A 22409-nucleotide genomic window follows, 5' to 3' on the forward strand; every position below is an offset into this window, starting at 1 on the left:
CATCATTACAGTTGGGGATGAGCTTGCTGCATTTTGAATTCTAAAAGAAACAATGTCATTATTAAGCACCATGATGAGGAACCAACCTAAGAATACAGCTTGAGAATACCCTATGTTATGCTCGTGACATTAAGCAATAAGCTCCCTGGAGGCATAATTCTCTGGTCTCGAAAATACTGAAATGGATCATGTCCAGCTAAGTTGTGTGCAACCTTTCTCTTGCAATATGTTGGCCATTCATATTTTAATTTGTTTCATATGACTAAGAATATTGGTGAGTAAAAAGATATTTAGTTAAGAAAGTTCAGTAATTGTAATAATAGGTCATTTTAATTAGTTGGTGTAGATATGCAGTCTAGCCTTAGAGGATCCAAGTCCTGAAAATTCATGGGAAGGTCTTCCATGAACAAATAAAGTAAATACAAATATAGGGTGATTGTTAGAATTGTATAGATCTTAAATAAGAACAAACCCTTGCTTCCTTATACACTTTACCAGGTCTGCAAAAGTAGCCTTTGCTTGGTGCACAATGGTTGTCATCTGAGCATATGCAAAGACCTTCTAGTGCACACCCATCCTGTGATGTTGTTAACCCTTCTTTTATGCCAAGCACTTGGTCTGCCCACTCACTTGAAAATAGTCCTTGTGAATCATACACATTCTTAACCTTAAAAAATTCCTCTGCATTCTTGTACTTCTTGATTACTCCTTCAAATGCTATGTTTCTGTTCTTACCCCAATGGGGTAGACCTCCATATTTGAAAATTCCTAATTGCTCAACCTCTTCAATAATGTCTTGGTAAAGCCTAGGACTCATTGGGTCTTTGCTACGGTAATATGTGATATCAAAGTCTATAGCATCTTCTTGTTTCCCCAAGTAGGCACTTGAAGCTTTGACATAACGCATTAGAATTCCGTTGTAGAGCTCTATGCCACAAAATCCCTTCGGTTCCAATTCAACAAGCTTCTGCACATCTTTAATGAAATTCTTCACTACGGACAAGGCAATGCTAAATGTGGTTTGGTGAAAGAACTCTCCTTTCACCCTGAAGTCCCAAGGACATGATGTGATCTTTGCATCCTTAGGACCATCTAGGCATGACCCAGAAGACTGAAGGTGGTTTTGATATCCAATTACAGGGAATCCTGTGAAGATTTTTCCTGCAAGCTCAAAACATAAAACAAATGTTTCAGCTTTGTGAAATCAAAATTCTTGTATATTGAACTAATAGCATGTTTGGAAACATATTGTGTGATTGATCACATCTGAAGCTAAATTCAATTTTGAAAAATGTTCATAGAGTCATGAGAATTGATTCTGAGATAAAGAAAAGCTGATACAAACATATACAGAAAAGAAAAATTCTTCTAAAAGTGACTCATTGACTAAAGTATGTAAGAATAATTGAGCACCATTGTTAGTTAGTCCATAAGCAGCAGCAACAAGAGTATCCGTTGCGGTCTTTGCAAGTAAACACTTCCCATCAGCATCACTAATGAATTCCTGAATATCCTCTGCCCAAAAGAAAAAGGGTAAACATTATAATTCATTTTGAAGTGTTTTCTAAGAAATGAAAATGGATTGTGAAAATATAATCTCCTTAACCTGTGGTTCTGATAAGTGCCAATTCAAGGGATGAAGTGGAACGGAAAGGGATGAAATCATAGATACCACTGCCTGATGCATTGGTTGGGACACGATCGTCAACACGGTACACAGCCTTATGTTGATTTGGGTACCATGTTATATCTGCAAACTCATGTTGGTGTCCAAATGCTGCCGCTTGATCTCCCAAATCCAAATCGTTTTTTGCCAAATAGGTAATGGATCGCTTGAAAAGAGGTTCCAGTTTCAAAGTAATCTGTGAATAGGTACTTAGCATAACTTGATAGTCTTTTGTCCCAACCAAAATGAAATAGCTCAACAATTGAAATCCATGTTGTACACACTTCTTAATTGAGACAATTCTAGAGTGGATCATGTTAAAAATCGGTTCGCCCATAAATGATGTTATAGTAACTATACCTAACTAGAAATCATAGATAGAAATATTTTCATATCTAATTTACAAGGAGAAATGGAGCTAACATGTATATACCTGTGAAATGACCCCCAGCAAGCCAAGTGATAGTTTTGCTGCATTAAGATCTTCATTATCTTCACTGAGGTTCTGAATCTTAGCATACCCATCTTCAGGACCTGCAGGCCTAACAATTGTCAGCTCCACCACATGCTCATGCACTGAACTTCCTTTCCCCCACAATGAGCTTCCATGAGCACCTGTACTAACTATCCCCCCAATTGTCAAGCCCCACCAATATGGTCCATACGGTAACGCCAGCTCAACCTTCGCAGCCTCATCAATTAGCTGCTTCAATGTCACACCACTCTGCACCTTCATTGTCCTCGCTCCCACATCAATTTCCAATATCCTGTTCAGATACTTGGTGCTTATTACCCACCCGTTTTGGCCCTCAGGACACACCCACTTGGGGATGCTGTGGGAGAAACGGGTTGAAACTTTCATTCTCCTTTTGTTTTGAGAAGCTGAAGCAACCAGTTTTAGAAGCTCTTGCTCTGTAGTTGGGTAAAACGCTTGTGCTGCGTGACAGGTGGTTCGATCAGGGAAGATGCCGTAGGAGTTTGTGATGGTGCAGCTTGTGTTATTGTTTGATGAGCATTTGATGGGATCCTCTGGGGTAGGGAGTCCCACATTGAAAAGTAGGAACAGAAGAAGGGTGTGTGTGAAGGCTGCAGTGTGTGACATCCGTTTTAAGCAAGGTAAAGACATGGCTTAAATTACGTTCTGAAGCTGTGTTAAACTCTACTTCACTCTGAGTATAGAGCAAGAGAAGGTTCATGGCATTGATCAGTGGTCTGGTATTTTAAAAGTGAATGTAGTTTTGGTTTACTAATTTCAGGGCAAAATGATTTTTGTCATGTACTCAACTCAATAATTGTGAAATGAAGATGCTAGGAAGGATCAGTATCCGTACTGTGTGACATGTGGTTCATTTATTTTGACTTGGAATGGTGAGTTTATAATGGCTTGGCAATTGGCATTGAAACAAAACTAAATATTTGGTGCTGCTGAGCATTCAGAGGCACAAACTAAGCTAAATTACACCCACATTAGCATAAAAGCATGTTGAGAAGTGTAAAATTGATTAAAGATATACAGTGAAGAGAGCTCTTATCTATGTGATAACAATCTTCACCTCTTAAGCTGGTTTTTAAGATACAATTAAGTCTATCAAATTCGTTTATAAATAAAATATCAAATTCTAACATGTTATTAGAGTTTAGTCTAACTTTCAGGGCGATCTAAACATACGCATCCAAATTAGCAGGCGATGTATTCACATCCCGTTCAATCAGATGGCTCGTCAAAAGATACAACGCTTTCATTACAAGTTTTTCACAAGTATCCGGGGCAATTTTATGACGCACTGCCGGGATTCTATGGTGATGTACCGGACTCTTGGGAGTGATTTAACTGGATTAGGGATAAAAATTCCTTAGGAAGGAAAAAAAGAGATAAGAAAATAAAAATTTCAGATAAGAAAATAAAAATTTCAGAGGAAGGAAAAAAAAGGAGATAAGAAAATGCACATATTATAAAAATTTCTGGAGGGAGAGAACGAAATTATTATAACAATGATTAAAAACATATTGATACACATGGTAATATAACCGTGGCTATTAATTTAGTCTACATATTCTCAATTACAGAGCCATTAGTATTCCAGCTGCTGGAAACACTCCAGTGATCGGAACCGGCGGCCTCCGATGGCACCCTATTGCCGCACTTGGCCACCGTCCTGATGCTCTCTATGAGCGCCTCCGTCCGTGACTCCTGCGACAGAATCTCCGACAGCTGCTCCGGGCATATTACCAACTTCACCTTCCACACTCCCGTGCTTTTATTGTTACACCTAATTGGAAACACTTGTTGCCCTGTTTCCGACCACATCTTGCTTTTGTTGTTGTCGTAGGTAGACATCCGGTACGGTGTTAAGGTTGCTGAAGAATTGTTAGACAGTTGTCTGGCCATGCTGTTTCTGGATGACAACCTGGAAAAAGGGTTGAGAGGGAGGAGGTGGTAGAGCTCACCAGCATGAAGCTCTTCGTTGGGGTGGAGAGGCTCCGAGAACAAGTCCCGGCGGCTCCGGTAGATTCCGTGGCCGGGGAATTCGATGGTTATGCAATCTGCGGTAATGGGTGTGCACAGCTCCATGATCCCTCCGTTGGAGGTTGCCACCTTCACCATGTTGTCATCCAAAACAGAGCCATGACTTCCTTTGAACACGCAGTTCCCCATGATCAATGGATTGAATTGAAGGGTGAGAATGTTTCTTGCTTTCTTCTGGTTTATGTTGGATTGTTTGGGAAGAATAACTGGCCGACACATAAAGCATCAAATCCCTTTCTTCATTCTTTTCGAACCTTTGGGAGTAATTTTTTTGTATCATTGATTGGTTTTGTAGTGAACTGGACCCACTTAGTTTGTACTTTTAGCAAAGTAAGATACCTTTTTCTGCAAATTATCATCTTTCTAATTTGTTTATGATCGTCTAAAACGCAATCGTCTGTTGTCAAGTTAAAATTTCAAAATGCTAATTATAGCCTAGCATTATGATATGAAGAAGAAAGTATACATTGCATAATGTCAACGTTTGAATGATCTTGTCATTCAACGGTATGATGGATTCGTGGAAAGGATTAGTGATACAATATTGTTTGAATAATGTTTGGTTTGCAACTTTGCATATGTTATTCACCTCAAATAGGAAGAGAAAAGGCATAAGTGATGAGTAATATCACATGTGATTTGACATAAAATGTAGAGAGATATGAAAAAAAATATGTGGAAATGAGATACAAAAGAATTGAGTTGTGAATTAGTTATTACTCAATATTGTTGTGTTCACACTTTAAATCGAGGTGAATAGGTAGAGGAAATAAAGATAAGAAGAAAATAGAGAAAAATAAAGATATGATATGTGATTTGATTGAAAAGGAAGAGAGAAATAAATATAAAATAAATGTGTAAAAGAAGTGATCAATGTGTGAATATATCATAACTCGAACTAAAAAAGTTATCTTCACACTTCTAATTTGCCTACTAGGAAGAGATGAGTGATATGACAAGTAACGTGATAGAAAAATAAGAGATATAAAGAAAAAATGAGATGGAAGAGAAGATGAGGTGTAACATGGTTGATTGCAGTTTTAGTTTTCAATTTTTGAAACAGTTTTCATAAACAATTTTTAGAAGAAGAAAACTGTTTCAATGACATGTTTTCAAATATTTAGAAAACTGATATATGAAAAGTAAAAACAAAAACTAAAAACATCTTTTAGTTGTTTGGGTTTTTTAGTTTTAAAAACTGAAAATGATTTCAAAAACAATTTTTAAAAGCAGATCGTATCAATCATGTTTTTAGTGTTTTGAAAAGTGTTTTGAAAACTTCAAACAAACCAGCCCTATGTATCACTCACACTCCCTTGATTTTGTTAAATCCAATTTAGCCCACGCCTCAACCTTCCAATTGCTTCCCTCCCAAGCCGACTAAGCCTCGGGCAACCAAGCTTTCTTTTCTCGAAAAACAAAAGGAATCATAATGGCTAGTGTGCAAATTGTCACCCGAAAGCCCTCAGGGGAGATTCATGGTGGTTCGCAATCGAATGGCTTAGGTGGTTGAGGTATACTGTAGTTGCTTTTCTTGGAGATTTATGTTACATGTCGTTGGTAAGTTTACATATTGATTCACATATTTGAATGCAATTTTTCTTACTTCACCAATGCAGTTCACAAATTTTGGATTTAATAGAGTGAGAGAAACATTTTAAAGAATAAAGCAGTGCATCACAATCATTAATATCGATTACGTACTTTAAAAATTCAATAGTAAAACTCAATTAATTGTTGAGATACTTACTTTGTCGTATAAAGTGAAGTGAGTAATCTCACTTTAGAGTAGTCGAAAATAAAAATTTAAGCCTCATATAAGTCAAAACAATAGTGTATATCTCTCATGATCTCACCTCACTTTTTCCTAGTTTCCATTTAAAATTTAAATAAATTAGAATTCATAAAAAAATCATCATTCACGTCAAGCTTCTCAATTAAATAGAAAAAAAAATAGATTAGGTAAAAATTTACCACTTTTCCTCAAAAGATCGTGTACATAATTCCCTGTAATTGAGGGTTGTATTGTTGAGTGATTTGTAGTTACCTTTTTGTAAGCAAAATAACATAATGCGTTGACCTGTGGTAACGAGCAGTATTATTAAACTTGACTCGATCGTTGACTCGGTCAGAGTATTAGTTAATGGGTTATTAGTTCAACCAATGAGTCAATGGTTGAACCGGTTAACTAACCATATATTAAAAAATCTAAATTATAATATATTAGCATTATTTAACAAATAAGTGAAATAACCTAAGGAACTAAGGAAGTATATAAATATAATTTTATAATATTTAATTACTATATGTATACCTTTCAAAAAAAAAATTACTATTTATGTATATTAATTTGCTTGCATCCAATAAGGATAAACCGGTAGTGAGTGAACCGTAGCCACCAAAACTTGTCTTTTACCTGAAACAAAAAGAAAAGAACCGCTTTCGTAAATTCAATTTCACCCTCAAAAATCACATCCCCAACTTAGGTAGAAATATAATCTTGAAGAAGGAAAAGCTTCAGTACAAGGGAAGCTTGTAAAATGGAAGGTGATGATGATGATTTACGCTGGACGATGGAGTTCTACACGCACAAGGGAACAACAAACGCTTACATTCACGATAGAGTGCACAGTGAAGCACCTACAGGCTACATGGGAATGTTTCTAGTTCTTCTTACTTTATTTGTTAGCAGTTTGTTATTGTAATAGAAAATATGAAGAACAATCAGGTGCTTAAACGCAAGACTAGCATTTGAGTATGAGCCCTGTTCTCGGTTTAGGAGCGTTGGACATTGATTCCTAGTCATTCACACTAAAAAATTATAACACAATTTGGTAACCCAAAATTAGCACTTTTTAATCAAAATGGATTTTTTCCATCATTTTGTTCTCAGTAGAAACTCAGCATGATGGCAAGTGCACTACTAGTGCAATTGAGGAAATTAATCCACCAACACCTTCCCTGAGTGATGTTCCACCAAAAACTACAAGTGCTCATGCTTATGAGGTAACCATGCATGTAATGTTCTGACTCTTAAGTTGGCATATAGTTATTTAATTTCTTTTGCAATTGGATGATTCTGTAAATGACTTACAGGGGGGAACATCAAATCGCTCTCGCCCAAAGAGGAAGAGATTTTCTCCTATAAAGAAGCATGGACCACCAAAGGTTATAATAAGGAGAAAAAGAAAAATGTGGAGTCCATTGGAAGCCGAGACTGTACAAAAAGCCGTCAATGAGTATGTGGTTGTTCTAACTAGCTCAATAATAATTTTACATTGTCTATTTTCGTGACACAAATTTTACCTAATTTGTAGTATTTCTCATCTCTTCATGCTTTTACATTGTTATTCATTTTGGTCTTGATGAATGGCAATTTATTGATGGAATGAGGAACTCTTGTTTGTTTAGTTTTGATTGATTGGTTACAACAATCACAGTTTGAGGGAATGTGGAACTTTTTGTTTTTTTATCTACTCTTGTTCAGATTTGGAGCGCAATGGAAAAAGATTATAAATGCTCACAAAGATGTATTTGAAAGGAGAACTAATGTAAGCATATGGTTATTTTTCTTCTTTTGGTGTATATGGATATTTTCTATTTGAACATATGCATTTGATACAGATCAAATTACTTTTGTCAGGTTGATTTGAAGGACAAGTGGAGAAACATGAAAGACAAATTAATCATTTTGTTTTTTTGATCTATAAGATGAATGATTTGAATGTGCATACTACTCCACTCATCTTTTGTCAAATGTTCATAACCCATTCTTTTTTTGGTCAATATAGCTTGAATATCATATCAAGATTCAAGAGTTCAGGTCCCCTAGAAAGCCTGCTGTAACAGACTAATAGTACATCAGAGTCCAACTGATTAACCAAAACACCCAGACTATTATAAGATGAATAATTTGTGCATACTTCTCTGCTCTTCTTTTGTCAAATGTGCATAACTCTTAGTTTTTTGTCAATATAGCGTGACCATCTGATCAAGATTCAAGAGACCAGCCCCCCTGGAAAGCTTACTTTAACAATACATCATAGTAGTCCAACTGATTCAAAACAGCCAAACTTTTACTATATCTGTGGGTTTATTTATAGATTTGCTGACATTTCTGGTTTTTCTGTTTCTGGTCCTTGATTTGCTGACACTTTATAAGGTATATTGCATAGATAATCCAATGTCATATACCTTTGGACAGGTAACTATTTGAATCAATGATTAAGACTTGTAACTAGCTACAGGTTTGAGTGAAGAATTTGAAGTATGAGTTTAGTCCCTCTGAATTTTATTTGTATCTAATTATCTTGATTAAAATGATCTCCTGATTTTTTTTGCTTTTAACCATCAATCGTTAATGAAGATCTCTTCATGATAGTGGTATAATTTGTAAAACCAAAGATTACCTGCTCCTCTTGTTTGAATTAGTTTATGATGCAAGATGATTTTATATTTTCAATGTTTCAACTTTCTAGTGTCTTTCTCCTGGGAAAATTAAGTGCAAAGAAATTAGTACAAGCTTATAAGTTTTTTAAGAGATTTACTTAAAATTTAAGCCAAGTGCTTAAGGTCTAGAGTGTGAACTATTCACAACTCTAGCAAATCAGGTTTAGGAGGCGCTGCATAGAGACAAAGAAGAAATTTGAAAACTAGTTCACCTTCAGATTCTATAACAAGTAACAAACAGCAAAGATATACCAATGAAGAAATGCAGCTGCAATTATAAAACAGTACAATGAACCTCAAATCCCAGTTTATACATGCAGAGCAGGTTAGACTAGGCATTTATGCAGGTGTGGTGGGGTTCCATTGGTTTCAAGTTTCAACAACTATTAGTGAATGTTATTACTTATTATGAACCCTTACCTGAAGCTGAATACACCATTACACCCTTGTTTAAATGTTATAAAACTTAAACTGATGAGCATGCTGAAAATTCTGGGAAAATCACTGGTGGTGGAGGCAATGAAGCTGGGTTGGTACTTGGAATTGGAAGATCTTGAGCATATTGAACTTTTATTATAATGATGGGCTGTGCTTAACAGTTTTTACTTTTTTTGGTGCAAGACAGGTATCCTCCTTCGGAGGCAATCCTGCTCGAGTCGAGAACATCCACATCATGGTGGGGCTAACTCTCTCAGTGAAGGTTTTTTCCATCCACAAGACTCAAACCCGAGACCCTGCTTAAGGGGAATAAGCATGTACGACTTGAACCAATTACTTTTTAACGCATTGAAAAATGTATAAGCTTATCTATAAAATATTAACTTAATTTAGTTTTTGACAAGATTGTAACTTCATATTTTGACAAGATTGAATGTTTTGCAGATATTTTTAAATTTAGGAGGATGTATCGCTTTTACTAAAAAAGTCATTAAAAATTCATTATCAAGAAAAAGAATGTTGTTAATTTTACCAAAGGGAATTTTTGTTGCTGACATACTCTTCAAGAAAAAAGAATTGTATCAATTATGCAGAGCATGGAGTATATAGGAGAAGGAACATGCAAAAATGATAATATCTTCCCCCTGTGCGTCATGCATTGGTCTTTTTCTATGCAACTCTATTCTCTCTATGCACATACATGTACCGCAATCTCTGAGAGAATGTTTAGTGGTTAAAATTATTAATTTATTACTGACTAACGTAAAGGCAATAAATTTGAATTGAAATAGAAGCAAATCTGGTATGAGTGATAACCATAAACAGAACAATAAATAAGGACAGTGCGGAATTCAATTTTGTGTGGCAGAAGAACGGTCCATTGGATTGATCCCATGGGATGGGATGGGTATAACACCTTAATGTCAAATTTTCAACCATAATGTTTAATATTGATACGTTACTTTCTGGTGACAGGTTTGCGTATTTAATGAGGGTGGCGGGTTCCTTGATTGCCTCCAAATTTGTCTAGTATATAAATCCAAACAGAGGAGCTGAAAAGAGGTTAAATTGCTACGAGCTGATATTATAGATTCTACATATATACACAGGAACGATCGATGGGTAATTCTTGGTTTGGAAAGAAGAGGAGCAACAATGGAGTGGTGCACCCTATTGTACTCCGTGGTGTCCGTGATCAAGGCGTGACCATTAAGGTGCGAATGACAAGGAGCCAACTCAAGGATTTAATAGAGAAGGTGGATATGAGCGGCGGCAATGGCAATTCAGAACAACTAGGCCGTTTGATTGTTCAAGAATGTTCCAAGGGGAGGCTTCATGCTCGTGTAGCAGCTCAGGATGATTCAGAAAGGGCCAACAATTATTCAAGGGGTGGGGGTTTAAGGACAATTCAAGAACATAGTGAAGAATGATTAATAAATCTCCATATATATATATATATATATATATATATATATATATATGTGTATGTAAGTTTCTGAATGTCATTGTAACTTGTAAGTTTCTGAGCTCATGTTTTTGAAGCCAAGATACTACTTGTATGGCTGGATCAAAACTATTAGTATTCATAAAAAACAACACATACAAATTTGACAATTATATAGATGTCTCTCACACACACATGCATGTAATTGTCATCACGATCCTTTATCATTAGCTTATCACAAATTTTACAATGAGTATATGTACTCGCTTATTAAGAATTTTTCTTTTTTATTTTGTTAAGTCTTTGCTTATATTTGTTCTTGAACCTTTCTCAATTTCAATTTTTGATCAAGACACATTTAAAGTTGCCATACTAGAACTCGCCATGAAAAATTAATCATACACTTTGTTTTATCTATTGCATAACTCAAAGCAGGTAGTTATGTTTTTTTATTGAAACCCAAATTAATAGATAAAGAGTAAAGGGCAACAACAAGCAGGTAGTTATGTTTGAACGAAAAAACGCTTCTTAGTTTTTTTAGTAGTGATTGCTCAGATGATTTAGACTGAAATTAATAGTTAAGTAAATATATTTTTTTCTAAATAAAGACTTCTGGGTTTATGTTTGAAATTGATATTTTTTTTACGTCACTAAAGGTTGAGTTGTGCCTGCTTCGTAAGTTTGATTATTGACTGAGAAACACCATATCCATTTGCGTACCACTCTGTTCATTTTCAACAATGGTGGGCAGAGGCATGTGATGAGCCCAATATGTGACTAACTAATTTTACGACATCATGCTGTCCAAACCAAAAGAAAAAAACATATGACATCACATACTTCTGGTCATATTGGGCTTTTCCATTACAATAAAATAATAATTACTTCTATTTTATTTCTCATAATATACCTCAAAGCAATTTATTTTAATAATGATATATGTTGAGGAGTTGATTTGCCGCCAACAGACTCAATTCTCAACATGTTCTCTTTTTATTATCATTGTTCTTGTTTTAGGTGCGAACTACAATCAACTACATCTCACATCTCTCAATCAACCCTCTTAGTGATGGTTAGAGCAAGAGGATTATTGTTTTAAATGTCAGTGACTAGAAATAAATTCTCATGTCAGTCGATCATCATTCAGTAATTGCTAAAGCTAACGAACTATTTCAAAAGCCCTCGCTATAATCGACAATGATACGTACCCATGATCGAGCAAGGTTAATTACATCCACAACTGACCAAGATAGTGACACATTGTCCAATGACAACATGCTGATCAGATGATGAAGATACAGTTTCCACTCTCGAATAACATGCCGCAACCAACTAATAAAACCATTTGCAAAGAGTCTCATGGTCGTCTTCTAGTGGCATAGGACGACTAGGGTGATTACACAACCATCACTATAAACTTGTCTTCGAAATGATCATTGAATGGGTGGATATATTGCTTTAACGTCCAATGGTCAAACCATGAATGGAGCTCCATGGTTGCGTTAAGGAATGAAATTTGAGTTCGGGAAGAGATATGAATGATAGTTTTTTTGTGTGTTTGTGTCTCAAACCCTTTACTTAAAGGATAAGAAGCAAAACGGCATAGCTTATTGTAAATCGACTTGTTGATTTGATTTAAACTGGGTGATCATTTTTTTTTACTAGTTCGCTTGATTTTGTTACTTTTTAATGACGTCCTCCAGCAGCTTCAATGGTTATTATTCCGACCAGTAAAATGACTCAAATCCTAGTCGAACTGAACTGACTCTTCTAGTGTGTGTTTTGTCAAATAAGAAAAACAATTAATTTTTGTTTTGTGGGTCAGAAAAATAAATAAATAAATTATAAATGAAATTGTTAAGAACGGGCCTAACACATAAGGCCCATGACCATGAGGTTGGTTCTTCTGTCTGACCTTTTAAACCCTCGAAACCCTAGTCTGGCATTTGACTCGCGGCGCTGCGTCAGGTTGAATTCACTCTTGTTGCATCTCCGATCTCGTTTCCCTTCACAGGTAACAAATTATAGTTTCGCAGATTAATCATTGTTGATTTTGATCAGATCCTCCTTCTCCTCTCTTCAATTGTTTCATTGATTTGTAGTGTCAAAATGTCGCTCGGAGAGACTGCTTGCTCCTACGCCCTTCTCATCCTTGAGGATGATAAAATCGCTGCTACTGTATCCTTTTTTTATTTTTATTTTTTGCCATTCGCTTCTGTTTCAGTAAATTTAGTGTTTCAAATCATTGGTTAATTTCAGCTTCAGTTTTAACCTGTTGCCATGAATTTAGAATCGAATTAACTACTGGTTTCATAGGATTAATAGAATAAAATAACGTTCTTTATAGGAAGAAGAAACTGGGTCTGTTGGAAATGTTAACATCGTAATTTGTTGAAATATAACTGCTCTAATATAATCCATCATTATCTGTTTAGACTTTAGAATCAACATTATGGTAGATAATCTTTTCTTTTTGAATGCGATGTGTTTCTCCTTAAGTTGTTTGTCTACAGGCTGATAACATCTCTACCTTGTTGAAGACGGCAAATGTTAAGGTAGAATCGTATTGGGCACCCTTATTTGCTAAACTTGCTGAGAAGAAGAATCTTCAGGATTTGATTGCCAGTGCTGCTGGCGGTGGTGGTTCAGTTGCTGTTGCAGCTGCCCCAGTTGCTGCTGCATCTGGTGGCGCTTCTGCTGCTGCTCCAGTTGAGGAGAAAAAGGTAATTCTTTTGTGGAAATGATGTTTTTCTGTTGCTGCTTAACTCTGGCTTATTGACCTTGGTTGTCTAAATCGATTGTTTGTTTCATTTTTGCAGGAAGAACCCAAGGAAGAGAGTGACGATGATATGGGATTCAGCCTGTTTGATTAGGAACTCTTTTAATATAATCTGGTCAATTTTTGCACTTCTTTAAGGTTACTTACTCAATGGATATTGTAGGCTTTCTTATGTGTTAGTTACTTATATTTCGATACCTTTTAATTCGGTACTGCTATGAACTTCAGAATGTTTTGTTTATGTCCATTTGAGGATTAAGACATGAGAAATGTTCATGTTATTCCCATTTTCCCTGGTTCAGTTTTTGTTCATTGTTGTGTTTATGTTTCTTACCTGATTCAGATCGCTTACCGAGTTTTGTAGTTGGTCTTCTTGATTGTTTTGAATACAGTGTTAATCTTAGTAGCACGGCTTTCTTATGTGTTAGTTACTTATATTTCGTTACCTTTTGATTTCGTACTGCTATGAACTTCGAATGTTTTATTAGGTCCATTTGAGGATTTGGATATGAGAAATATTCATGGTATTCCCTTTCTTCGTGGTTCAGTTTTTCTTCATTGTTGTGTTCATGTTTCTTACCTGATTCAGATTGCTTACCAACTTTTATAGTTGGTCTTCTTGAGTGTTTAGGGAATACAGCGTTGATCTTAGTAGCATGACTTTCAGGTTGATGGTGAAAATACTAGATACTACTTGTCAAACTTTACATTAGGTGATAATATCAGCGATGTTGTTTGCTGTCTCAGCATAATTTCGTAGGCCAATTAACCCTTTTATCCTTATGAGTTATGATCAATGGATGTTTTAGTAAGAAGTTATTTTTATGCATTAAAAGACTTGCTCTTTCATTTTGGTAAATATTTTCATTAGAGTCAGTTTTCTTTGGAGCAACTGATTAAATGATCGGTTATGAATATGTTCAATGATCTCATATGGTACATGTGATGATTGGCCACCCTTTTTTGGTTTCTTTTGAATTGTAGTATATTAAGTGAACGTTTTACACATTGTTTTTCGTAGAAGTGGAAGGTGAGTCCATTTTGAAAAATAAGTTGTGTCATTCCTTCACATGTCTTCAAATGATCATTGAACATATTCAAAACTTATATCGAGTGCCAAGTATTACATCAAAACATAGATGTTCATTTATAATGTTTACCTAATGCTTGACATATTTATTCCCCTTCTATCTTACGTGGTAGTATTTGTTTGTCATATTTATTCCCCATCTCCCTTACTTGATAGTATTTCAAATATAGGTTCTATGCATAAATGTTTACAATGAAGTGCTGAATGAGTTCTCACATGTCAAAAAGATTAAAAAGCTTCATGGCTCATAGCACACTAAGAAATTTTACAGTGTAGTGTTTTTTTATTTTTGTTTGTAAATTTCTACTACATCTACAATAATGTATGCTAGTTTTATCTAATAGGAATATTCAGATATACTAGTTTTGAGTAGAATATCTTGCAGAATTGTATTCAATAAAGATGTCTATGCTTGTTGAGTTTCATCTTATAAGAATCTTAAGAGATAACATTTTTACCTATTGTATTCTTTACATACAATGAATCTCAAGATATACTACAAAAAAAATTGCACTCTCTATGCATTGTCAAGTCTATGAGGTTTCACAACTTTAACATGAGCTACCAAATTGAAGGTGGCTTTACAATATTTTATATGAATGAAGTCTCATGTTTTTCAGTCATTTTTTTAAAAAAATGCCACAACCACATCATTTTATGAGGCATTGTTAATTGATATTTTGGATACATTCCTATGTCCACATTCCCTTCAAATCTCAACTTGCCTTCTAATAGTTCCTCCCCTATGGTTAGAAACTACGAAGAACCTTATTAATGTCTTTTTATAATTCCAACCATTGTTTATGAAATGATGAGACAAAAAATTTAGACTTTGTACGATGTTCAAAAATCAATGGTGAGTACAATCCTATTAAAATTTCATTTAAAAAAGGTTTTCAGCTTGACTGTTCATCGTTTAATGGGTGGAAACATCCTCTACCCATTGTATGTCTTTAAGTGATTATATATTTTCGTTATAAATTTATAATAATCGTCTACAAAGATACTTATCTTTCACCTTCTACCACCTTTTTTTTTTGAAAGTACCTTCTACCACCTTGAATCACGTTGTATGATGAGTATCTACATGGGCGTATCAGGATTTTTTTTTGTTGGGGGCGAAATATAAGACTAAAAAAATCTTATAATATATAAACTTTAAATAATAAAAAAATATACAACTCTTCGTTCTTTCATAGTATTAAATTTATCTATTATTGTATCAATAAATATTTTTTTCAGTAATTTCTCTCTCGATATATACAATTAATAAATTTCGAAGAAAATCATCTTCAATTTTGTTGTGAAGCCGAGTCTTAAAAACTTTCATTGCAGAAAAAGATCGCTCTGTAGATGCTGTTGAAACAGGGAGTGTCAAAACAAGACGTATTAATTTATTAACAAGTGGAAATATTGTTACTTTTTCAGTTTCAACTAACTTCTGGTAAAACTCGGATAAACTGTAAATTTTTCCTAAATCAGGATCTCGGGAAACATTTGAATGATAATGTCTCTGTTGGAACGGAAAAATCCTTTTTTCTAGCTCGAAAAAATATTTATAGTCGGTGAACATTTCAAAATTCTTGAGGGGGCAATGACCCCTACCAGCCCCTTCCTAGATACGTCCCTGAGTATCTACAAGTTTCAACATCGAATCTTTTACTAGTTGTAGCTAAATCACTATATATCCGCTCTTACCAAGTCCAAAAGTTATTACTATCTTGTTGGTTTCATATGTTATTATGTACGTATATTTGGGACAAGTTTTCGTGAGTGTAAAGCGAGTTTGATGTATCATGTTAGACATGAGTTACTAACACATAGGGTTTTTATTTTTGCCACAATATTTACAAGACAATCCACTTGTCACTCATGAGGGTGATTTGATCCACTTGACCAACTATCAGTGAGAGTTTAATGATTAATTACAATGAAGTATGAGATTTCAGGAATTTTATTTGTGAAGAGTACAAAGTGTGTATTGTGTCGTAGTAGATCCTTTGTTAAAAAAATAGTGACTTTACCTATAGTTAATAGAAAGTTCTATTAAAAAATTGCAAGAATTTAAGGGATTGAGAGATGAAAACAAGAAACGAAGGGCCTGTTTGAAAGTGTTTTCATTTTTTTTGTTTTCAAAATTGTTTTGTAAAATAGTTTTTAAAAACTATTCTTGAGAACAATATAAGAAAAAAACTTGTTTGGTAATTAGATTTTGAAAACAGTTTTGAAAATAAAAAAATAAAAAAACTTGTTTGATAAATTTATTCTAAAAACATGTTTTAAAAACAATAAAACAGAAAACTTGTTTGGATGCCTATAATTCTAGAGTATTGCTAGCCACACATAGTCTTCTCCTATATGTTGGAGAAACTTATCAAAGGACGTTATCAATTAAAACATTTAAATGAAATATTGAAAATAGAGATGTGTGCAAATTATAAGTCATATATAGATCAACCCAGCAATGTTTTTTTTTTAAACAAAACAGATTTATTTGATAAAAATTGTTTCATGGGAACATAGCCCTTCCAAGTAAGCATCATCACGCAGGCTTTTCCAAACCATTCACAATAGAATCGCAAAACCCAAAAGAAAGAAACAACACCTGCAAAAACCCCACCATAAATGAACATCTCACAAACTATACCACATAAGATCACTAATGCTCACCCACAACATCTTGAATTGCAGCACCAAAAAACTAGAAACTGAAGACAACACAGCTGCAGCCTTTTTTTTTTATAGGCAAAAGAATGTATTGAATGAGAAGTACAAGGGGTACTTCAACCCAATACAAGTAGATAGTTTAAAAAGAAAAAGATAAAATACAAGACATGTCTAAGAACAATCTTAACTGCTACAAGATGAACTTAAAACATGATTCTAAACCATCCCTCCATCCTTGTCAAAGAGAGCACTAAAAATATCACATTGTACTTTAAATGTTCCCTAAAGCCAACAAGGCAGATCCACACAGCATACAAATCCTTGATGACTTGGTGGATTTTATTAGCTATCAGAGGCAAAACGGGTAACCATAATCCTCCAACAACCAAGACAAATAGCCACTATGCAGCACAATCAATATGCTACCTTCAGTAGCATATACAATGCACATATGCCCCTAAAATATGCTAGCACCAGCCAATTAAAGCAACTAGCAACATAATACCCGAGAAACAAATAAACAAACGCCTAGTAGACCCAATCTCACCGAAAAATGAATCAGAAAAAAAAGCCTCGAACCACAGCTCCTGATTTGAACCTCAAGGCCCTTAATCGCAGCCTCCTCTTCATCTTTGAAAACTACACCTAGCTCTTTAGCAACAGCCCAAGTCTCCTTCGCACAAGAGGCCACATCCATTACACCTACATCATCATCTGTCCATGAGAGTGACTCCACCAAGTCATCAACTAAGCAATGTTACTAATTACTCCTATATAACAATTTCTACAACTCTTGGAATTATCTCTCAATGGTATCCAAAGATTTAAATGGCTAGCAGTTTTTCCGATTCACCATGGGCTCTGATTCTTCCACAGTCCACTAACTTACAGTATTACTTCTGCAAACAATTCTTCCTTCAATTTGATAAGCTTTTGAACTTAAAAAAATAATAACCAGTACAATCAATCAATTCGACTCCTCATGGTTGCATCAGATTTAATTTTTTTTTCGGAATCTTGGTGATGTCGAAGCCGGCGCCGACGGAGACTTTGCAGGAATCTAGATCCCACCATACGGAAACATTTGCATCGCGGCAGGGGCTCTAAGACTCGGGCTGAGGAGAAGAAGGAGACAATGAAAATCCACAGACTTGCGATGCAGAGGAGGAGATTGGAATGATGCAATAAGACAGAGACGATGAAAACCCACTCTGCCTCATCATCGTTGCAGAGCGAAAACGAAAACCAGAGGAATCGTGAAAACCTATTTTTCTAATATCTAATAATTACCATTAGTGCCATTAATGAGAGGAAAAAAAAACAAATTGTTCTCCGTGTTTTCATGTTTACAAAACAGAAATATGAAAATAGAAAACAAAAACAATTTTTTCTTGTTCTGATTTTTCTGTTTTAAAAACAATAAAATAGGAAACTGTTTTTAAATTAATTTTTTGAAAACAACTTAACCAAACAAGATTTTTTGTTTTTTAATTTTATAAAACAGAAAACTGTTTTTAAAAACAGTTATCAAACACACCCGAAGTAGTTTAATGGTTGATCTGTGCCAGAGAGATTAAAAAGCCCTTTCCTAATACGTCATTACAAGAGAGAACAAAAAGATTTTTTAAAAGAGGGCCCAACCGGGTTCGAACCGGTGACCTCTTGATCTGCAGTCAAATGCTTTACCACTGAGCTATGGACCCAAGTTGTTGATTGGTTTATATTTTATCATTCATAACACTTCATATATATTTTGCAGTGGACAAAGGCCTTCTTGATATTCATTCATGTCCAGTGTCTAACTCTATCATACTATCACACTATCACAGTATGTGTTTCAAGATTCTCTTCGCTGTTAATTTCCTATCCCCCAAACATAATAATAAGAGTAAAACCCTTTTTTTTTTTCCTTTTCAACATATATATATATATATATATATATATATCAGTAATGTAGTTCTTTAAAATAAAATTTTGTCAAGTAAAGGTTAAGGAATGTGACTCTTTGGAAGCTATAAGCCTCCACTATAAAGAAGGTTCTTCAGGGGCCACTGCAAGTTGCTCCGCTGATGGAAGATTGATTCACATATCATCCTACCCTTTAGTGAACAGTGATTCAGTTTAATATGGTCTTCGTGAAGCAAACACTTATGGCCTGGCCTCAAACAACAAGTGATCATTTGACCTTTAGAGACATATTAAAAAATGAAATTAAATCTTATTATTTGAATGAGTGGAAATAAGAGAAAATAAAATGCAAGGCAATTGGATATAAATAAATATATATATATATAATTTTTTTATTTCATTAATCATTTAATTTGTATTTCTAATTTAAAGATTGAGTAGAATTCCATCATTTTTTTATTTCTAAGTGCTCCCAACTCCGACCTTCAACTTTAACGGGACAAACCAACATTTGTTGAGATTATAGAAAAATTGAGCACGAAGAGGTTGAGACAACGCAAGTTTGTGTTTCTTGCAGGTTACTCGAACCTTATGGGAATAGAGTTGAGTATCACAATTTCATCACCATCTTCATAAAATCCACCTTGGGACCTTGCCCTGCTATTAATTAATATAGGTGAGGATGGAAGGGGCGGAAATAGATTAGGCTAGATTGAGTCTTGCATATATAGACCCGACCTGCTTAAGAATTTTAAGGCGTGTGTCTAACTTGTTATCTATCATAAACTTTTTCTAGGTGTAACCTAACTTTCTTGAAAGCATTACCTTGTATATTAGTTTATTTAAAACTATGTTTCATAATAAGAAAACTAAGTAGCTAGTATGACAAATTTATGTGTGTAGAAAATGAACTAAAATACATAAAAACAAAACTATTTATAAATAGGTCAATATAATTATATATATGTTATATCCATTTTGAAGTAGATTTATGAGGTCAAAACATTATTATATAGATGAACATGTTTATGGAAGGTTAGTTTTGAAAGAGAAAGCGGAGCTCCGACGCATATGAATTGACCCGATCCATCAGTGCTGGTCACTAACTTAAGACATGGCATGACCCGATGGAACCAACTTGGCTGGGCTTCAATACAATGGCAGCTAACGCCACCCTGTCTCTCTCCTTCACCTCCTTACTCAATCACAACCTCCAATTCCGACTTCCCTCTAAACGCTTCGTTTCATCTTCTTCGGTGCCTTTTCCTTCCCTGCGTCTTGTTGCGGGGAAGGGTAGGGTTTGCAGTTGCACTGCTTTGGCGGCAGTGGTGGATGAAGAAACGGCGGTTGCAGACGTCGGAGAGCAAGTAAACGATGAGGAAGGAAGACCGACCGAAGTTTATGTCTGCAACCTTCCTAGAAGCTGTGACACGGAACAGCTACTTCCCATGTTCAGGCCTCACGGAACCATTATATCTGCCGAGGTTTTTTTTTTTTTTTTTTTTTTACCTCCTTTCTCTTTTCTTTTTCCCCAATTTCCTATTTTCTTATACAGCATGCTATTCAAACTAAACTAGCTTATCTAATTTGAATATGTTGTTATCAAATATTTTTGGACTCGATTGTTTAGTGTATGTTTCAATTTCAGTTATATTCTTAAGTTTTCATTAGTACTGTAATCTGAATCAACAATGGATTGATGTGTGAGGGTTCGGCAAAGGGCATTTACTTGTAGCTTCTAACCAGAAATGATTATAGAATATACAGTATTTCACTATTTCACATGGAACTAAACATGCTATTGGTAGCAAGGGCCAGTGTTTATGCTTAATTGCTGTGCTGCAGGTTTGCCGGCATGCCCAGAGCGGTGAAAGTAAAGGGTGTGCTTATGTCACAATGTCATCTATTGTCTCTGCAAAAAATGCAGTTTCTGCATTGGATGGATTGGTTAGTGTAGTGAGTTCCTGCATTTATTTGATCAACTTGTTCTAGTTATTTGATCTGAAATTTTGTTTTTCTTTTTCTTTTCTCACATCTCAAACTGAAGGATGTTGGTGGGCGAGAAATGCGGGTTAGATTTTCTGTTGAGGTGAATCCTAGGGGGAGGAATCTTGAGACGATGAACTCGTCACCCAGAAGAACTATATACTATGAAGCTCCTCATAAGCTGTATGTTGGGAATCTTGCCATGTCTGCTACACCTGAAGACGTGAGATATCTTTTTGCTAGATTTGGTAATGTGGCCAGTGTGAGGCTCTTGCAAGATTTGAAACAAGGCAGAAGACGAGCCTATGCTTTTATCTCTTATCTTTCTGAGAGAGAGCGTGATGCAGCAATGTCCCTCAATGGAACTGTAAAATCTGCCTCTGCTACTTCTCAATATTCTGTGCTTATTGTTTCACTTGTTTGTGTCTGATGAGTGGTGCCTGTTACTGGTCTCTCTTGCAGGAATTTTGTGGTCGTAAAATTGTGGTTAGACAAGGTGTAGACAGAGAAAGCTGAGACGGAGCTAGAGCTTCAGATTATGCATAGCAATTATTGCAATTTTGGGTGTCTAAGAAGGAGGAAGGAAGCTCTGCTCAGGTATGCGTAAGTGAGATTGATGAGAACCTTTCCAAACTAGAAAGTGTTAGCTGAATATAGGCGTATCCTTTCCAAACTAGCTGAATATAGATTCATCAACATCTGAATTTTCACTCTTGTATCCTTGTTGGATCAAATTGCAATCATCAACGTATAAGTTCTTGTAATGTGTATTTGGACATGATTCTGCTGTATTCATTTTAAAGGTCAAGAACAAACATTATCAGAGTTGATGAAGAACTCTTCTTTTTTGTTTTACATATCTATAAATACTTAAATCCGTAATGATTGACTGAGTGCAAACATGTACTCATATGAAAAGGAAGTAGTTAAATACGAACTTTTTTTTTCTCAACTATACTAATGCAACTTTGGCTACTTCTTACCACTTTCTTGCAGTTTTAAAACTAATCCCTTAACTATTGTTTTTGTCAGCATGGCCTAGAGAAACTTTTTTTCCCCATCACTTAACACTATTGCGTGTTGACTTGTTTTTTCCACCACCATCAACAAGGGCACTAGGTCTTACTCATTGCTCTTATTTTTCTGATTTTTGCGATAAAGTTCGAGCACCCTTTGCTGGCGGAGGATTCAGATTGTTTTTGTAGAAAGCTGTTGACAATCTCAGCCATTAGAATGTTTTGTTTTACTTCAAAATATAAATTATAAAATAATGCAAAACAAATGGCAATTGATTAGTGTTGTTGTTTCTTAGAGTGCAGCTGATCCAGTGAGATTGCAAAGGTTGTAATATAAACTTGCACACTTTATTAATGGGAAAAGAGAGTTATGGACGTGTAATAATAGTGACATATTGAAGGACAACAACAATGAAGCGATAAACTGAGCGATCCTTAA

At 35.1% G+C, this 22409-nt stretch overlaps 4 protein-coding genes and 1 non-coding gene across 5 annotated transcripts; 2 read left to right on the plus strand and 3 right to left on the minus strand.

Annotated features, from left to right (window-relative positions):
- Positions 1-308: 308 nt before the first annotated feature.
- On the minus strand, positions 309-2931 carry LOC130731433 (probable L-gulonolactone oxidase 6). Its single transcript, XM_057583726.1, has 4 exons — positions 2100-2931; positions 1607-1862; positions 1414-1515; positions 309-1161 (listed from the first exon to the last, which is right to left on the minus strand). The coding sequence occupies exons 1-4, from the start codon at positions 2790-2792 to the stop codon at positions 440-442; spliced, it is 1773 nt and encodes a 590-aa protein (XP_057439709.1). The 5' UTR covers positions 2793-2931; the 3' UTR covers positions 309-439.
- Positions 2932-3633: 702 nt separating this feature from the next.
- On the minus strand, positions 3634-4467 carry LOC130732766 (uncharacterized). The gene has a single exon (XM_057584756.1). The coding sequence runs from the start codon at positions 4410-4412 to the stop codon at positions 3714-3716; it is 699 nt and encodes a 232-aa protein (XP_057440739.1). The 5' UTR covers positions 4413-4467; the 3' UTR covers positions 3634-3713.
- A 7914-nt stretch (positions 4468-12381) lies between these two features.
- On the plus strand, positions 12382-13604 carry LOC130731434 (60S acidic ribosomal protein P1-like). Its single transcript, XM_057583727.1, has 4 exons — positions 12382-12538; positions 12627-12702; positions 13038-13247; positions 13344-13604. The coding sequence occupies exons 2-4, from the start codon at positions 12634-12636 to the stop codon at positions 13395-13397; spliced, it is 333 nt and encodes a 110-aa protein (XP_057439710.1). The 5' UTR covers positions 12382-12538; positions 12627-12633; the 3' UTR covers positions 13398-13604.
- A 5087-nt stretch (positions 13605-18691) lies between these two features.
- On the minus strand, positions 18692-18763 carry TRNAC-GCA (transfer RNA cysteine (anticodon GCA)). Its single transcript has one exon. It is a non-coding gene; the product is annotated as a tRNA-Cys (tRNA).
- A 1280-nt stretch (positions 18764-20043) lies between these two features.
- Positions 20044-21809, plus strand: LOC130731437 (33 kDa ribonucleoprotein, chloroplastic-like). The gene is made up of 4 exons (XM_057583729.1): positions 20044-20452; positions 20814-20915; positions 21016-21321; positions 21417-21809. The coding sequence occupies exons 1-4, from the start codon at positions 20096-20098 to the stop codon at positions 21468-21470; spliced, it is 819 nt and encodes a 272-aa protein (XP_057439712.1). The 5' UTR covers positions 20044-20095; the 3' UTR covers positions 21471-21809.
- Positions 21810-22409: the final 600 nt, after the last annotated feature.

Source organism: Lotus japonicus, chromosome 1 (assembly GCF_012489685.1).
Source record: "Lotus japonicus ecotype B-129 chromosome 1, LjGifu_v1.2".
Lineage (NCBI taxonomy): Eukaryota > Viridiplantae > Streptophyta > Magnoliopsida > Fabales > Fabaceae > Lotus > Lotus japonicus.

What these genes read in the sequence shown, in the direction of transcription:
- LOC130731433 (XM_057583726.1), bottom strand. Translation starts at nt 2,792, where the DNA reads ATGTCTTTACCTTGCTTAAAACGGATGTCACACACTGCAGCCTTCACA. An exon ending in GGCACTTATCAGAACCACAG is followed by an intron (nt 1,516 to 1,606) that starts GTTAAGGAGATT and finishes TCTTTTGGGCAG; the next exon opens with AGGATATTCAGGAATTCATT. An exon ending in TTATGGACTAACTAACAATG is followed by an intron (nt 1,162 to 1,413) that starts GTGCTCAATTAT and finishes TTGAGCTTGCAG; the next exon opens with GAAAAATCTTCACAGGATTC.
- LOC130732766 (XM_057584756.1), bottom strand. Translation starts at nt 4,412, where the DNA reads ATGTGTCGGCCAGTTATTCTTCCCAAACAATCCAACATAAACCAGAAG.
- LOC130731434 (XM_057583727.1), top strand. Translation starts at nt 12,634, where the DNA reads ATGTCGCTCGGAGAGACTGCTTGCTCCTACGCCCTTCTCATCCTTGAG. An exon ending in ATGATAAAATCGCTGCTACT is followed by an intron (nt 12,703 to 13,037) that starts GTATCCTTTTTT and finishes GTTTGTCTACAG; the next exon opens with GCTGATAACATCTCTACCTT. An exon ending in CTCCAGTTGAGGAGAAAAAG is followed by an intron (nt 13,248 to 13,343) that starts GTAATTCTTTTG and finishes TCATTTTTGCAG; the next exon opens with GAAGAACCCAAGGAAGAGAG.
- LOC130731437 (XM_057583729.1), top strand. Translation starts at nt 20,096, where the DNA reads ATGGAACCAACTTGGCTGGGCTTCAATACAATGGCAGCTAACGCCACC. An exon ending in TTTCTGCATTGGATGGATTG is followed by an intron (nt 20,916 to 21,015) that starts GTTAGTGTAGTG and finishes CTCAAACTGAAG; the next exon opens with GATGTTGGTGGGCGAGAAAT. An exon ending in CAATGTCCCTCAATGGAACT is followed by an intron (nt 21,322 to 21,416) that starts GTAAAATCTGCC and finishes TCTCTCTTGCAG; the next exon opens with GAATTTTGTGGTCGTAAAAT.